Consider the following 18,414-nt stretch of genomic DNA (forward strand, 5'->3'; position numbering starts at 1 on the left):
AATTTATATTTATATTTATTTATATACACATTTATGTAGTCTAATTAAAGCTTTAATATAAGTGGCAGGCTTCGATAATAACTTTAATAATGATTAATAAAATAGAGGGTCCTGCATGATTAATACAATATATATATATATATATATATATATATATATATATATATATATATATATATATATATATGACACATAAATATGCACAGATATACATAGCTACACACACATATATAGTCAAAATTGGTGTTACGTTATCAATGTTTATTTTTTATGTTTAAATGTGCGGTATCATTGCTAGTTTTAATGTGCATTGTCAATGGTATTTTTAATTTGCGGTATCATTGCTATTTTTAATATGCGGTATCATTGCTATTTTTAATGTGCATTATAAATTGTATTTTTAGCGTGTGGTATCAGTGCTAGTTTTAGCGTGCGGTATCAGTGCTAGTATTAGCGTGCGGTATAATTGTTAGTTTTAGTGTACGTTATCAATGGTATTTTTAATGTGGGCTTTTGATGATTGCTTTAATGTACAGTATTTTAGTTTGTGTAAGTAATGATTTGTCTTATGCAGACAACTTAGGCGAGCCCCTCTGGGAGAGCTGTAAGTGTAATACTGTGGGCTGTAGATGATGTAGATGTGTCAATGCTTATAGCAGTGGTTCCCAAACTTTTGCAGTTCGCGGCACCCTTAGAGTCTCCATAATTTTTTTTAAGGCACCCCTCCAAAATAATTACTGAGCAGTCCTGTTTTAGAAGTAGTTGGGTCAAAAAATTGTAATAAGTATTTAGGTCAGGACAGAAATGCTTATTTAGTTGTATGCAAAAATGCCCCCTCTGCATCCAGACACTCTGCCCCCACTGCATCCAGACACTCTGCACTCTCTCACGCTGCCCCCTCTGTCACACTGTCCCCCTCCTCTGACCTCTGTCAAGCTGTCCCAGCTCCTCTGCCCTCTGTCCTTCTCCTCTGCCCTCTCACGCTGTCCCCCTCCTCTGCCCTCTCTCTCGCTGTCCCCCTCCTCTGCCCTCTCTCACGCTGTCCCAGCTCCTCTGCCACGCTGTCCCTTTCCTCTGTCCCCCTCCTGTCACGCTGTCCCTCTCCTCTGTCCCCCTCCTGTCACGCTGTCACTGTCCTCTGTCCCCCTCCTGTCACGCTGTCACTCTCCTCTGTCCCTCTCCTGTCACTCTCCTCTGTCCCCCTCCTGTCACCCTGTCCCTCTCCTCTGTCCCCCTCCTGTCACGCTGTCACTTTGCCTCCTCTGTCCCTCTCCTGTCACGCTGTCACTTTGCCTCCTCTGTCCCTCTCCTGTCACACTGTCACTCTCCTCTGTCCCCCTCCTGTCACGCTGTCACTCTCCTCTGTCCCTCTCCTGTCACGCTGTCACTTTGCCTCCTCTGTCCCTCTTCTGTCACGCTGTCACTTTGCCTCCTCTGTCCCTCTCCTCTGCCCTCTCTCACTTTGCCCCCTCTGCTGCACGCCAGCCATAAAAAAAACCAACAGAAACACTTACCAATCAACGCGGCGCCGGGACCCAGCATCCTCCTCTCTCACGCAGCGGCCGTCACTGATATGACAGCTGCGTGAGAGAGGAGAATGCTGGGTCCCGGCGCCGCGCGGATTGGTAAGTGTTTCTGTTGGGTTTTTTTATGGCTGGCCCGCGGCACCCCTGAGACAGCGCCGCGGCACCCCTGTGAGCCGCGGCGCACAGTTTGGGAACCACCGGCTTATAGCCTTATACCCAATGTCGTTATTTTACATGCGTTTTATACAGAGGGGCACAGAGTGTGTGGAGATGATGCAGAGGGGCACAGAGTGTGTGGAGATGACGCAGAGGGGCACAGAGTGTGTGGAGATGACGCAGAGGGGCACAGTGTGTGTGGAGATGACGCAGAGGGGCACAGTGTGTGTGGAGATGACGCAGAGGGGCACAGTGTGTGTGGAGATGATGCAGGGGCACAGAGTGTGTGGAGATGATGCAGGGGCACAGAGTGTGTGGAGATGATGCAGAGGGGCACAGAGTGTGTGGAGATGATGCAGAGGGGCACAGAGTGTGTGGAGATGACGCAGAGGGGCACAGAGTGTGTGGAGATGACGCAGAGGGGCACAGTGTGTGTGGAGATGACGCAGAGGGGCACAGTGTGTGTGGAGATGACGCAGAGGGGCACAGTGTGTGTGGAGATGATGCAGGGGCACAGAGTGTGTGGAGATGATGCAGGGGCACAGAGTGTGTGGAGATGATGCAGAGGGGCACAGAGTGTGTGGAGATGACGCAGAGGGGCACAGTGTGTGTGGAGATGACGCAGAGGGGCACAGTGTGTGTGGAGATGATGCAGAGGGGCACAGTGTGTGTGGAGATGATGCAGGGGCACAGAGTGTGTGGAGATGATGCAGAGGGGCACAGAGTGTGTGGAGATGACGCAGAGGGGCACAGAGTGTGTGGAGATGATGCAGGGGCACAGAGTGTGTGGAGATGACGCAGAGGGGCACAGAGTGTGTGGAGATGATGCAGAGGGGCACAGTGTGTGTGGAGATGATGCAGGGGCACAGAGTGTGTGGAGATGATGCAGGGGCACAGAGTGTGTGGAGATGATGCAGAGGGGGCACAGAGTGTGTGGAGATGACGCAGAGGGGCACAGTGTGTGTGGAGATGATGCAGGAGCACAGAGTGAGTTAGCTGTAAATTATTCTTTGACAGAAATATAATAGAAAAAAATATATAAAAATATTATTGTCCCTTGGATTTATGTGTATTATTTTTGCCAACAACTTACTAAGTATGTCCGTCCTGACCTAAATACTTATTACGTTATTTTGACCCGACTAATTATAAAAAACGGTACTGCTCGGTAATTATTTTAGAGGGGTGCCTTGAAAAAATTATGGAGACTCTATAAGGGTGCCGCAAACTGCAAAAGTTTGGGAACCACTGCATTCATTTTAGATCTTAGGGGCCCCCCTGTCTTAAGTGCCCCGGGCCCCCCAAAGCCTTAATCCAGCTCTGGGGCTAGGTGCCTCTTTCAGCTATACAAGGAGCAATCAAATGGTCTTTTTGGGGAAGACAGGTCTAGAATGTTTTAAAATATATATGTTGAGAGATGCCTTCCCTTTAAATCAGTTCTGCTTCTCTGCATAAAATAAATGCATTTAACAAATATGTGTCTAGTTGTCTCAGTTAAAAACAAAACAAAACACATTATGTTACATTATTGCAAAAACATATTCATAACATTCTAAAAAACATCATAATGGCAGTGTCATGTGTCATTTTTACTCTACTATACTTTCATGTGGTCTAGGTAGGTGGCTTTTATGTGGGTGCCCCCTGTTGTGCGTAATTTAGTCTGTTAATTATATACAGTAATATAGGTAGGAATTATTCTGTTAAGGATTTGCATGTTAATCTTTTTTCAAAAAGGCTATTAATCTGCTTAAAATGTTAACGATTTTTTTAATCAAGTGTTTAAATGTGCACTGTAATTTATGATAACATTTTCAGAGCACAGCAAATTTACAGATGCTCATTTGTATTCGAAAGCAATGTTACCTATGAGTTTGTAGTCGCAGTTCCTTATAACACGATATCTTATTAGATAATCCAAATTCAGGTATTGATGTTCTGTTCTTAGAGGGCAAACACAACCCTATGAGTGATTGCTGTGACATCACAGTCATTGGAGTCCAGGGGGTAAAAGTATCAAGTCCGATTTTTTCAGAATTTTAAAATCGGGGAAAATCATGGGTGATAACCCGTGATTTTAGTCCTCAAGTCACCAGATGTATTAAACTGCGATTTTTACTCTGATCTTAAAAATCACTGGTCATTTCTGGCGATTTGCTTTGATGTCAGACACTCCCGTATTTAGCTAACTCTCCTGTGTTGTCCTCATCTAGCTGCGTGATTACTAAACACATAACTGTTACACTGGCCCTGTCTATAGACAGACAGTGTAACAGTGATATGTTTACTAATCACACTGCTAGGATGCAGCATGTTGAATCTGGTGATTTTCAAAGCAAACTCAGGAGAGTTTGCTTAATCGCAGATTCATACATTTGAGACTTGTGTAGCTAGAGTGGCAAACAGTCGGGACTTTGATCTCTATCGATTTTGTAAATAGCGATTTTGCCAGAAACACGTCTCTGGCGATTTTACATCAAATCTCACTTTAATACATCTGCGAGATGAAACACCTGCGAGAAAATCGCTGGATTTGCAAAATCACACCTTGATACATTTACCCCCAGGTCTGTGGATGCCGCAGCCACTAACCAAGTTTGTGCATGGCCTCTTTAGTCATATGGGGGGGGGACCTCCAATCATTTTAAAAAGTTGTCTCCTATGGTGAAAGAAGCACATTAATGCAGAGCCTCCGGCTAACCAAGCATTAACTGGCCGTAAGAATACTGTTATATCAAGCCTAATTTTACCTTTATGCCAATTCAAATCTGGGACATAAATTATCCATTTAAAAATGGCACTTACAAGGAATCTTTAATATGTATTGTGTTTTCTATTAGTAAGTGTATACAACAGTCTACAAAAACAGGCATTAAGGATCATTTTCAAAAGTGATGGAACAAATAAAGGGGATGCCCTAATTTGCTAGCCGTTAGAACGTTGAAGTTGCGTTTTAACTCTTTCTACCCTGCACAATCCCATCCTGTAACCTTACTATTGAACTTAAAGACTGTTTTCACAGGTAGTGGGACACTTCCCAAACAGGAGAGTGGGAGCACGCCTACAGTATGCATGTGCTAAGCAGACAACCAGACACATTTATGCATAAAAATACGTATCTGCTTATTCTGTGGTTATTAAATTATTAACACTTATAAGGGAAATGTTCAGTGAAAAAAAAACATAAAAACACAGCACAAAATAATGTCATTTTATTTGATTTATCTTTCTACAGTAAGTATTACGAAAAAGAATCTTTAATGTCTGATCCAGTTTGCGGTCCAATTTTGGCTGTTCTTTTAGGTAAGAATATTGAACAAAAAATGTAAATATATGAATAAGTCTAATATGTAATTAATAATTTTGCTGTAAGACATTAGACTATTTTATCATTATAATTTTAAATGTCATGTAATGGTTTTAATGTCTTTTTTAAACACTGCTGCAAACTATACATATATTAGCAGTAATATTAATAGATTCAAATAGAAATCACAACTGCACATTGCCGTAAAATACTGAACACTACCCTAAATTTGTAGCTGACATTAAATTGTCCTGCATTATAATAAAACAGGCACGTTTACTAATTTCTGATGTTACTTAGGTGTGTGTGTGTTACATTCAGGCAGACAGATAAGGCAGTAGGTGACCCTTAAGTTGGCAAACAACATATGGAAATTAGATCATCTCAATTATTTACTCCAATTATTGTTTTAAATGGATATTTTTGAGTGAATGTTTGAGCAAATCATCATCATCAGCTATTTATATAGCGCCACTAATTCCGCAGCGCTGTACAGAGAACTCACTCACATCAGTCCCTGCCCTATTGGAGCTTACAGTCTAAATTCCCTAACACAGACACACACAGACTGAGAGAAACTAAGGTCAATTTAATAGCAGTAAATTAACCTTCCAGTATTCTTTTGGAGTGTGGGAGGAAACCGGAGCACCTGGAGGAAACCCATGCAAACACAGGGAGAACATACAAACTCCACACAGATAAGGCCATGGTTGGGAATATATGGAGTAAATGAAGTTCTGTAGCTTGAAGATTTGCTATTTGTACCATAACTCAGTATATTGTGTGTCACACATCACATCATGATTCTTAATGCTCTTGAATACCTACATTTTGACAAGTGGACCCCAAAATAATTTCTGGACAACATTTGAGATATGCATGTTAAAAACTGGTCCGTAACAGAATGCACATAAGAATTGGTGATGGGAAAATCACATTTAGACTAGTCACACAGACGATTTGTACGACTAGATGTTGAACGCAGGCAGGACGAAGAAATTTGACATTTACACTACCTATTATGTGCATGCAAATATTGTACATCAGGTCCTGGCCTAAAATTAGTGGACGCACAAATCACCCATGTGACACCACCCATGTGATGCCACCCATGTGACACCACCCTTGTGATATCAACCATGTGACACTACTCATGTGATATCTACCATGTGACACCCCCTTGTGATATCAACCATGTGACACCACCTATGTGATATCACCCATCTGACACCACCCATGTGACATCACCAATGTGATATCACCCATGTAACACCACCCATGGGTGGATCACCTTCTGTAGCTTTTTTAGTCACTGAGGTGCAGTTATTATTTTCTTCTTCTTTTTTTTGCAGTGGGACCTTGTGCACTAGAATATACAAAGTTAAAAACAGCTGATCACTATTGGACAGATCCCTCCGCAGATGAACTAGTGCAAAGGCATAGAATCCATGGTGCACACACACGCCAGGACTCCAGTCCTTGCAAGCGGCCTGCTCTTGGTGTACGTATTCATGTCTTCTAACATATTAAATATACAAATATTGTATAACTTGTTGTATGTATGATATATCTCAGAATCATACATCCGCTAACCGAAACAACCAATGGAGGTGTCCTTAGAAATATTATTATACTTTATTACTAAAGCTCTGATATATTATTCAGCATCGTACATCGAGTGTAACATGACACAAACACTTTACATAGAATGACATGATACAGAAGGTAAAGATGGCCCTGCACACATGACATGACAGTCTAAGAGGTCTGGGGACGCTTGATACATAAGGGAGCGGAATAAGAAGTGCGGATGCTGTTGGGGAAGGTGCAAGTGGCTGTTGTAGGGCAGCTGCATTCATGTATGTGAACGTGCCTTCCTCCAAACTGCCCTGTTTTGCAGGGACAGTCCTTGTTTTGGTTCCAAACTCAATTGTCTCTTTTCATTATTGATTGCACCTTTTATATATTATTTACATTACATAGATTTTTATGGATTTACAACTTAGAGTTTGAATTGTGTTGTATTCAATATCCTGGATCACTTTTAAATGTCTTTGCATAAACATTTAGTTATGTAAAGTAATCCTAAGGGTTCCTACAGACAACTTAGCAGTAACAAAGAATAATAGAAAGACTTGAAACACGCACAACTAGAAATTCATGGGCCCCATAGCAAAATCTTGAAGGGGCCCCTAAAGTTTCTAGGGAGGGACACATCTCTTTATTTTGCCCATCAATTCATTCCCCCATCCCTTTCTTATCTCACTGGGCTGGTACCACTGTCAACTTCCTGCTCGGGGACAGAGAACATCCTTTGTCCTTTAAGCTAAATGTCGTTTTGGAACCCTTATATGTTGGTAGAGAGGAGCAGCGCCCGATGCAGCACAGGTGACCGCTACCGGGTGTCCGGAACCTGAGTAGTATTGTCTATAGAAACACGTGACTAGTGAGCTCACCCAATAGTGATATTCCTAATCTTCAAAACTGGTAAAGTAAAACTAATGGACATTCATATAACTACATGTACTTTTTATATAAGTAAAGATAGTGTAGTAATTGTGGTTTAAATTCATACTATTTACATTTACACTTATATGTTAGGTGCTTTTTTCGATTCAAGCTACTAAAATTGCATGAAAGCTGTTTTTGACTAAATTTGTTAATCTTAGCTTAAAGGGTTTCTTACCCATAAAAGTATTATTACTCACGTCTGCCATTCTCCTGTCCAGTGAAGCAACTGAAATAGCGCCTTTGTCACCCCTTGCATTTTTGTGTATGAATTGCTTTAGTGGGTATTACTTTATAACTTTATAGACCGCTAATTTAGACATTTGCATTGAGAAATTTTACATTTTGCAAATTAATTTCCTTCATTTTACCAACCCGTCCCCTCCCCCGTGTCAGTGATCACCAAATCATTTATACAGACATACAAGGAAATGTGTTCTACATCTGGAGAATAATATTATTATATAATGACAACAGTCATAGATAGAGAATGTTGGGAATCTGTAATAAGCATGTGTTTGTAATGGACCCAAGGAGCATAATGCTAACAAAATAAACTGCTGGTAAAAAGCACTTAAATGCCTGAAAACCTCTATTAAGGTCTATAAATAAATACATCTTAGACTGTAAAAAAAACATTTTAGTGCTATCACTGACAAATGCCAAGGTCTTTGTGGATACACCAAGTACTGGGACAACACCATCTCTGTTTCCTGACCTACAAAGACAAATATGCTGAAATTTGTCTTTGGTTTTGACAAGCAAATATCATTAAGAATACGTTCTTAGCAACTTAAGTAAAGCAAGAGTATGAGTCACAGATGATTACTTATGAAGGACATAAGGGCAAGCTCTAATATCAGAGGAATTACATGTAGCACAGACACAAATGTTCTGTATGTTTGAGGAATGTGCAAAACATTTTGACAATTCTGGGAACTGCCGGCTCTATTATCTGCTCAGTGGTTCTGCCTGAGTTCACTAATTCTCAGAATACAGAAAATATTGCAGCTTTTGTAAGATAGATTCATCCAAATGTGAGAAAACCAAATAGATGCTGCTTCCCTGATCCCGTTACTAAAAATATATCACCAGACTAGAGTGAGTATGGTAAATGTGTTTCCAGGTCTTGGTAAACCTTTTCATATTGTGAATAGAGAAAGGCTTCTTATCTTCAATAAAATGTGGTCATCCATTATTGAAATCATCCTTGTTGTGGAATAAATGTTGTAGTGCAAGGAAACAATCAGATATCGCTCACTTTGGTTCACCACAATCTACTGTTTTAAAACCAATGTAAGAAAAGGTAAGTAAAGCTATATATTTAAACATATTCAAGAATTAAGTCTCTATTTTAATGCTCATTTGTTCAAATTTTAAAAAGTTACATTATAAAAATTTGTTGAATTTTTTTTTAACTTGACCTCACAAACTTGTTTGCTGATTAAGAATTGGTATTGCATGTAGTGCATACAGTATTATTATTATTATTATTATTATTATTATTATTATCATCGTAGATTTGTAAGGCACCACAGTGTTCTGCAGCACCGTACAATAGGGAAAACAGGACATACATAGAACAGGGACATACAAGGTAGACAATATCGAGTACCTTCCTCATTAGAGAGCTTATATTCTAAGTGGAAGAGGGCACAGCTGAAACAAGAGTAGCAAGTGTGGCTCAGAGTGGAGAGTAGGACAGTTGTGAGTGCGCATTAGTGCGAGTAGTATCATCATGGACAAGGTAAGCTTTAAAAAAGAGAGGGTCTAATAATTTGAAGGCTGTGGGAAAATGTGTTTGGGCATGGTAATAAATTCCATTAGTTGGTACCAGTATGGGAGAAATCTTGTAGGCGGGAGTGAGAGGTGGTTTCCAGAGACGAAACAAGGCGCAGTTCAGAGGTAGATCTAAGAGGGCGGGAGGGAGAGTATTGTGATAAAAGATTTGAGATGTTTGAAGGGGTGGTGTTACCTTTGTAGGTGAGTAATTTGAATTGGATTCTGGAGGACACAAGGAGCCAGTGTAAGGATTTGCACAGTTGTGCAGCAGATGTGGAGCGATGAGAGAGCAAGATCAGTCTTGCAGCAACATAGTTGTAGGAACCCACGGACCATACATCCATACAGAAGAATGACATAATAGTTGGTTTGGCTGTTGTCAAAGTTGGTGTGGTTAAATATAAAGGTGTTGTGTGTAACCCTGCAGCTTCCAATCCAGAGTCTAGTTTCATGCCATAGCAAACTCCTTAGACTTTTTATTTTCAAATCTCACAGATCAAAAAGCGGCATTCCAGTGGTAGTATGTCAGAAGATAAATTTGCGGCATCAGCTAGAGAATATGTCGAATCGCTGCACCAGAACTCCAGAATACATCTTCTCTATGGGAAAAACAATGTCCTGGTCCAACCAGTAAGTTGTTTTGTTTTATTATTCTTGATGTGGTTGTCACAGTTTTAATTTTAGAACATTTAGGACCTGATTTAGAGTTGGACGAGTGCAGCACCCATGCACATGAGTGAAGCATAAGTGCAACTTAATGTGCAGTAAAGGCATGCACATGTAAGAGTGGCATGCCCCCTGGAGGCATATTTAAGGTAGTAGGTGTAAAACTTCCGTCTCCACAAGATGTGGTGTAAACTTACATCCTGATGGTGATAACCATACATAAACAAAGTTGAAATAAATAATCAAGGTCGTCCTCTCCCTAAAACAATAACCAGCACCAGTGCTTATGGCCTGGGATGGTAATTGTTAATACAGTGGAACAAACTGCATGAGGTGCCTCCTGCAACAACAGCAACCAACAGTTTGTGCTTCATTGAACATGGGTTTTTTTATCCATTGGATTATCTTGAATTGCTACTACAGGACAGATGAAAAGAAGATCCCTGCAGATTTAGGAGTACAAGCACCAGCGCACGCAAGCTGTTAATGGCTGCTAGGGCTTGCTGGGATTTGTAATTCCACAAGTAATACAATAACCCAACCCCAACTGCACAGGGGGTTCAGGAATAGCCCCTATGGTTTTCAGCAAGGGGCTGGATTTCCCTGGGTATTCCACACATGTTTTGTAGGCCTGCTTCTTCTAGGGTGTTCAGCTACATGCTGTCCAGGGTAGAGCTGGAGCACATTATGACAGAGGGATCACATGCTGGGCTCTCCCTGTTATAGTGTGACAAGCCCATCTTGGCATAGCTTGCGGCTGGTAGCCACTTTTGCATGAGGATCCCACGATCTTTGTCCCTCCACATTAGTGGTAACCATCTTAGGCTGTAAGCACTGGTGTTGCTTACTGTTTGTGGGTGCGAGGCATGTTTTTTTGTTATTTATTTATCAAGTTTTATTTAAATGTTGATGATGATGACTAGTCTATCTTTACTACGAGCGCTTTAAGATATGCTCAAAGATATTTGCAACACAAAATACACACGTAAGCCTCAATTTTGCAGCTGAAATTTTCGTTTAGTTTGCAAACTTGTAGCCAACTCTTGAGGGTATATTTACTAAACTGCCGGTTTGAAAAAGTGAAGATGTTGCCTAAGGCAACCAATCAGATTCTAGTTGTCATTTATTTAGTACATTCTACAAAATAACAGCTAGAATCTAATTGGTTGCTCTAGGCAACATCTCCACTTTTTCAAACCCACAGTTTAGTAAATATAGCCCTTGTTGTGCACTTCCACAGTCAATAATTGATCTAGTGATTGGTAAGCTATGTATTGCTTTATGAACTTCCTGCAAAAACATCTTTAGTTACAAATCAAAAGAGACAAATTGTTAAGCTGTATATGAAACAGGACAACATACCATCTATGTAATTATTTACTTACACCAACTATACTATTTTTACATAAAATAATGAAACCAGATGTGTAGGTATTGGAAGCAAGATTTGTCCTTGGTTCATGCTTAGTGCAAATAGTTATTTTTAATGAATCTTATCCCTCAAGATGGAATGTAGGAAGTATTAATGAGTATTTGAGAGTGGTTTATTCTAGCAAACTTCGAAACTCTAGACATGTCCAAAATCATATGTGAATCCCCTCTCTAGAAAGAAGACATGGAAGCTATTCCTGGATATCTTTCCCTGCACCAGAGTGGTGAGAACTTGACATTAAAATGGACCCCGAACCAGTTGTTAAATGGAACACTAGGAGACTCTGAGCTTGAAAAGAGGTAATGTCCTCATCTCTTCCTCAAGGTACTACTCTGTGTGTTGTATGAACGGAGAGGTGCAATGAAAACAGTGTATAAGCAATGTCCCAAAATGCTTATACAAGGTAGATATTGGTGTTATAATGAGCATTAAAACCCATCCCTGTTTACCAGAAAGGTATTTAACTTATCAGTAGTGTATGGTATCTGTCCCACATTAACTCTTTAGGTCTCTGTGTACATCAGTTTGCACAACAGTGAATGGTATAACAATTAGAGAAAGGAGACTCTGAACTGAATTGGAACCTCTGGGTTATCTTGCCATGCGTTGATGTTATCTAATGTATGATCTAATTAAATAGTAACTAGATATTTGATTTTAAACCCCTGTCTCATGTATCCACAATATAGCTTTGGGGTTCCATGTATTTTTTAAATGATGATCTGAACTGCCCTTTATACTACAGCAGCAACTGGATCCTATAGCTCTATGGATATTTAAGAGGTATTGAGCATAAGTTTGTTCTTCTTATTAATGTATGAACTGTGCAGTTTTACACTATTTCCATTTGGATATCCTGCCTTATTATCCCTTACCTGGTGGAAGACTGGCCAAAGCACAACATACTTCCATGCATGTACAAAAGGTTTAAGAGAATGTTAAATAAACAGAATTAATGGACTACAGTTTTACTAAAGTGCACGAACCTCAAGGCCACTCTAGTCATTTATCCAGCAACATATGGTAAAAAAAAATCCAGGGACAAACCTACAGAACCTGGGTCTGTCCCTGAAGTCCGTATCATTTGGCCTCCATGCTGGTGTAGATAAGAACAGAAGAAAGTGGCATCTACAATATATTACAGTTCTTAATCATTGTAGTTTACCTAACAAGGATTACACATAGAGTGGTGCTGAGAAGATACAATTACATCTGGTAATCTACAGAGAATACACCAATTGTTATCACGATATAATAACCATGTTTTACATGTATACATGTACTTGACATGTACTGATGTACAACAATCTCCAGTAAAGACAGTCAAAACACTTTTTTGTCATGTGTATATGAACTTTGGTTTAAACTTTATTTCTCCTGAAGTATTGCCCAGTTTAGATTTATTTATGTCTTGAAGGATAATTGGAACTGTTTTATTATGTATGTCACTTTACTGCATGCAACTGGAGGGTGAAAAAGATATCTTCTCTTGCCTCAATTAAATAATAAAAATTCACCAGGGCAGCTGGATGATACTCAGCTCCCCGGTGGTTCAGTCTGACAATGGTAAAAGGAGTCTGACACCTTTGGCAGCCAGTCTACTTAGTGAAAATAACAAACAAAATTTTGAATATATGTAACTTCGGAAAAAATTCATTATTTGAATAATAAAGCAATTTTTGCTTTGCTGACTCTCTGGGTATCGCCATCGTTAAGTTTTAAAGATTTGTTCATGAAACTTTTTGTCAATGCAAATGCCCCTTTTTATGCATGTTAGATGCAATTCTTTAAATCTGGTCTTATTGTCCAGTTTTTACAAGTTAGAATTTAATGAAGAGGTATAGTGGACATGGCATGCTGGGCGTTATAGTTCTCCCTAGTCAGCCAAAACAGTACTGCAAGTGACGTGTTTAGGTGCATTGGATCAGCACCAAAGTGTCCCCATCAAGCCCTTAGTCCTGACCTGTTTAATGGGATAATCTGTGGCAACTTCTCCAGGACGTTAAATTAACAAAATATGTAGTTCAAATAAAGTGTCTGTAAATTATCTCATTATAAACAGTGAACTGTGTAATCACTTATAACTTGGCTTAGGGATGACATCCATCGCTTCAGTAGTCATAGGCAGGGGAGGGCCGACAAATTTTAGCATGGGGGCAAGACTCAACTCAGCAGCCTATTAGGAACATTTTAAAGGGAAAAAAATGCAGGTTACCCAGTGACCCAGACCAAGGTAGCTTATGAGACCGACCAAATGGTACATATAAAATAATGTATGCTCTGCTTTAAATTATCCCTTATAATACGCAAGGTTCCTTAATGAACAATAAGATGATGACATAAGAACTCTCCATTTATATAAATATAATTTACAGCAATGTATACATATATTAGTAACACTTAAGTATTATATACCATATAATCATACTTGCCAACTTATGGCAGTCGGCGTCCGGAGCTGCCGGGGGGAGGTGGGCGTGCGGGGGTGGGGCTCAGAAAATCATGTCATTTTAGCCCTGCCCCGTAACGTAATGACGCAAACGTGTCATTTTACAGCGGGGAATGGGGCCAAATGCCATGATTCTCAGGGAATCGCGGCACTTTGGATCTAATTCTGCCCACTTCACTAGGAAGTGGGCAGATGCAGGAGGCTGCCATACTCTCCCAGGAGTCCGGGAGACCCACCCAGAATCCGGACATTCCGTCAGAGTTGGCAAGTAATGTTATATGTTGCTCTATACTGAAGTGGCAGTATATAACATATTCTCATTGTGCTGTATATAATCAAGTTAAAATATGCTATATATGAGGCCTTTAAAGGAATTGACTAGGAATTAGTAATATCCCTAGTGATAATTCACTAGTTTCCAGTGAATTGATGGGCTACATAATATACTAATATATTAAGTGGGAAGGTAGATTTTGGTCCCTGAGGGTTGTATAGTTGAACAGGGAACGATATAATATAATGGTTCCCTGGTTCAGATTTTGCATTGTGGCCCTTGAGCCTATAACTTATGCCAGTGATAGACAGACTGCATAGAACAATTGGTTATTTGCTGTTATATCTTTTATGTATGTGTTGTCTGTGAGATTCTGAGTACATTTATTTTCTGTCCATTTATAACAGCGCATATAGTGGTCCAGGTGAATGTTATCTTTGGTCAATGTCTGCCTGCAATCCTTGTCTCCTGCTACATAAAGGATGACAGATTAATGGCAGTGCACCCTTTGTTATTGTGCTGTGAAGTTACTGTTTTCTTCTCTTTTTCTCCAGTGTGTTCTGGGACTATGCCCTGATAGTGCCAATAAGTCAGATAGTCTGTATCCATTGCCACCAGCAGCGTAAGTATAAGCATTACCCAATGTATTACATGTCAATCAGTGTCACATATCATAATAAAGCATATATGACAGGAGAAAGCTGTATTAATGCCATTTACTTCATCACTAGCCTCAGCAATTTAACAAGATATTTTATAGAGAATTAAAATATTTTTAGTATTATTATTATTATTATTATTATTATTATTATTATATTATATATTATATGTTTTTAATATATGTTATAAAAACATGTGTGCTTGCATCTAGTCTAATGTTGGTTTTCACTGCTTTTCTTTTGGTTTTCACTCCATGTACAGCAGAGAGTAGGGGAGTCCTTGTTCTGGTCAGCCAGGATGGTATTCAGAGACCGCCACTACAATTTCCTCTAGGAGGTCATCTTCTTGCCTTTCTCTCCTGCCTCGAAAATGGTCTTTTACCCAGAGGACAGTTAGAGCCTCCTTTATGGTCCCAACGGGGCAAGGTATGCTTACGAAACTATTTTCTTTGTAGTAGTCTTTTTTTTTTAATCATAGTTTGGGTTCTTACGATTAAAGTATACAGTCATGGCCAAAAGTTTTGAGAATGACACAAATATTATTTTTCACAAAGTCTGCTGCCTCAGTTTTTATGATGGCAATTTGCATATACTCCAGAATGTCATGGAGTGATCAGATGAATTGCAATTAATTTCAAAGTCCCTCTTTGGCATGACAATGGCCCTTTTACCAAAAACAACATTTACACTGCATTTCAGCCCTGACACAACAGTACCAGCTGACATCAGGTCAGTGATTCTCTCGTTAACACAGGACAAGGCTGGAGATCACTCTGTCATGCTGATTGAGTTAGAAGAACAGACTGGAAGCTTTAAAAGGAGGGTGGTGCTTGAAATCATTGCTCTTCCTCTGTTAACCATGGTTACTGCAAGGAAACACGTGCAGTCATCATTGCTTTGCACAAAAAGGGCTTCGCAGGCAACGATATTGCTGCTAGTAAGATTGCATCTAAATCAACCATTTATCGGATCATCAAGAATTTCAAGGAGAGAGGTTCAATAGGACCGTCTCCTAAAGTTGATTCAGCTGTGGGATCGAGGCACCACCAGGGCAGAGCTTGCTCAGTAATGGCAACAGGCAGGTGTGAGTGCATCTGCACCCACAGTGAGGCGAAGACTTTTGGAGGATAGCCTGGTGTCAAGAAGGCCAGCAAAGAAGCCACTTCTCTCCAGGAGAAACATCAGGGACAGACTGATATTCTGTAAAAGGTATAGGGATTGGACTGCTGAGGATTGGGGTAAAGTCATTTTCTCTGATGAATCTCCTTTCAGATTGTTTGGGGCATCTGGAAAATGCTTGTCCGGAGAAGGAAGGTGAGTGCTACCATCAGTCCAATGTCATGCCAACAGTAAAGCATCCTGAAACCATTCATGTGTGTGGGGCTGCTTCTCAGCCAAGGGAGTGGGCTCACTCACAACTTTGCCTAAGAACACAGCAATGAATAAAGAATGGTATCAAAACATCCTCCAAGAGCAACTTCTCCCAACCATCCAATAACAGTTTGGTGACAAACAATGCATTTTCCAGCATGATGGAGCACCTTGCCATAAGGCAAACGTGATAACTAAGTGGCTTAGGGATCAAAACATCTAAATTTTGGGTCCATGGCCAGGAAACTCCTCAGACCTTAATCCCATTGAGAACTTGGGGTCAATCCTCAAGAGGCGGGTGGACAAACAAAAACCCACAAATTCTGACAATCTCCAAGCATCAGAAGTTGATTGACTGCATGCCAGGGTGAATTGCAGAGGTCTTCAAAAAGAAGGGTCAACACTGCAAATATTGACTCTTTGCATAGACTTAATGTAATTGTCAATACAAGCCTTTGACACTTATGAAATACTTGTAATTTTACTTCAGTATACCATAGCAACATCTGACAAAAAGGTCTAAAAGCACTGAAGCAGCAAACCTTGTGAAAACCAATATTTGTGTCATTTTCAAAACTTTTGGCCATGACTGTATCTGTCATCTATAGACAGTGGAGGGAGACATTTTGTGGGCTGACAAATTGTCTGCCTCCACGGTGTGTGGGTGATAGGTACACTACTATTAAATCATGCTGGTTTTGTTAAGAATGTACTAACAGTACTTTAGTAATTGAAATTGAGTAATTGATAAATGAAAAGATTCATTGCTTCACTGGCAACGGTCATAATGTTTGGATGCTACAAGCATTAGATGGGGCTGTGAGCAAAAGCACAGGAGGAAGCAACGGATTAGGATAACTAATATATGGTGAATTTCTGGATCTGGTTATTCTTTTGACTGGCCAATTTCAACTTTTTTTTTTCAGGGAAAAGTATTTCCAAAACTGAGGAAAAGAAATAGCTCTAATAAGTCAGTAGACTTTGATGATAGCTTTGTGGAAGAAATAACCACGGATTATGTCTTCAGAATCCTCTATGCTGGACACAAACATGACAATAGTAAGTCGACATGCAGCCTTGTGTCACTGGTATTCTAGACACAACACATAAAGTGCATTTCTCTGCATTCGTATTCAATATTACTCGTGAGGGCGCTATATGTAACGTTAATTAGGAAACTGTCAATGGTAATATTAAAGAAAATACGTATGATTTATAGCTGTAAATACAGATCTGTTTAAACTTACTTTCCTTTTAAAATAAATTATTCAGTAACATCCATTTAACAGCAATATATCACAATATCTAATACTATCTGTAATGAGTACACACGTTGCAGCGACTTAACACTGCGAGGGCCACTGTAGCTAAGTAGTCATTAATGACATGACTGCTGCTCTCACCAGTATGGTTATGGTATCTCAGGATTCTCCAGTTCTCTACAAATAAAGCAGTACCAGGAATACACACAGATAATCTAAAAGCCTCATAATGATGCGGAGACAAGTTTTCACTGAACATTAGTCTTATTGGTAATAAGAGACACTTAGACACATAATTCATGTCCCTGGGTATAAGACACATGTGTTTTAAACAAGCTGATATTATGTATGTGTTTGTGTGCAGGTTTGACCTGTCTGACTATATGATGTCAGTAGTTATATCCTGCTTCCCTTCACTGACTTATTGATTGCTGGTTGAGACTTAGATGTAATTAAAGGGTTGGTAGGGGAGGCAGTTACTATTGGTAGCTGAGGGGTCCTCGCTGCCACCTTTGTTCCTCTAGGTCCTACCATCTACTCTGAGCACTTAAGCAGCAGGGAGCTTAATGAGCTTTTGAGAAGGTATCAATTGGAAATATAAGGAGATGAATGACTTCATATTTCTAGCTAAACCCCTGGTTGGAAGATAAAGAAGAATAATCACATTGAGGGAGCTGGGGTGCCACTTTTCATCATCATCTTCATCATCACCATTTATTTATATAGCGCCACTAATTCCGCCGCGCTGTACAGAGAACTCATTCACATCAATCCCTGTATATTTAATGTTGAAGTGGACGGGACTAAAACAGACTGTAGTCAATCAGACCATCAATATATCCACAGCACCACAGAGGATTACCTGGAGGAAAGCATTTGTAAACTTGCCTGATGAAGGGGCCTCTGTTGTCTGAAAGCTAGCAAATATAAAAAAAAATATTGTGGTTAGCCAATAAAGGCTAATACTCCTATAATACTCCTATAATACGTTTGTCTTTTTTGACATGAAAGTATTCAATATC

At 39.9% G+C, this 18,414-nt stretch overlaps 1 protein-coding gene across 2 annotated transcripts in view; it reads left to right on the forward strand.

The window, feature by feature from the left end:
* The window catches only part of SGSM2 (small G protein signaling modulator 2), a 293,928-nt gene that overhangs the window by 222,034 nt on the left and 53,480 nt on the right, over positions 1–18,414 (forward strand). For both annotated transcript variants that reach the window (XM_075196760.1, XM_075196759.1), the window contains exons 5-11: positions 4,918–4,985; positions 6,342–6,490; positions 9,775–9,909; positions 11,552–11,676; positions 14,655–14,722; positions 15,022–15,185; positions 17,057–17,189. In XM_075196760.1, coding sequence (XP_075052861.1) covers positions 4,918–4,985; positions 6,342–6,490; positions 9,775–9,909; positions 11,552–11,676; positions 14,655–14,722; positions 15,022–15,185; positions 17,057–17,189 — 842 coding nt within the window. The remainder of the gene's footprint in view (positions 1–4,917; positions 4,986–6,341; positions 6,491–9,774; positions 9,910–11,551; positions 11,677–14,654; positions 14,723–15,021; positions 15,186–17,056; positions 17,190–18,414) is intronic.

The sequence above is a fragment of the Mixophyes fleayi genome, chromosome 2, assembly GCF_038048845.1.
Source record: "Mixophyes fleayi isolate aMixFle1 chromosome 2, aMixFle1.hap1, whole genome shotgun sequence".
Taxonomy (NCBI): domain Eukaryota; kingdom Metazoa; phylum Chordata; class Amphibia; order Anura; family Limnodynastidae; genus Mixophyes; species Mixophyes fleayi.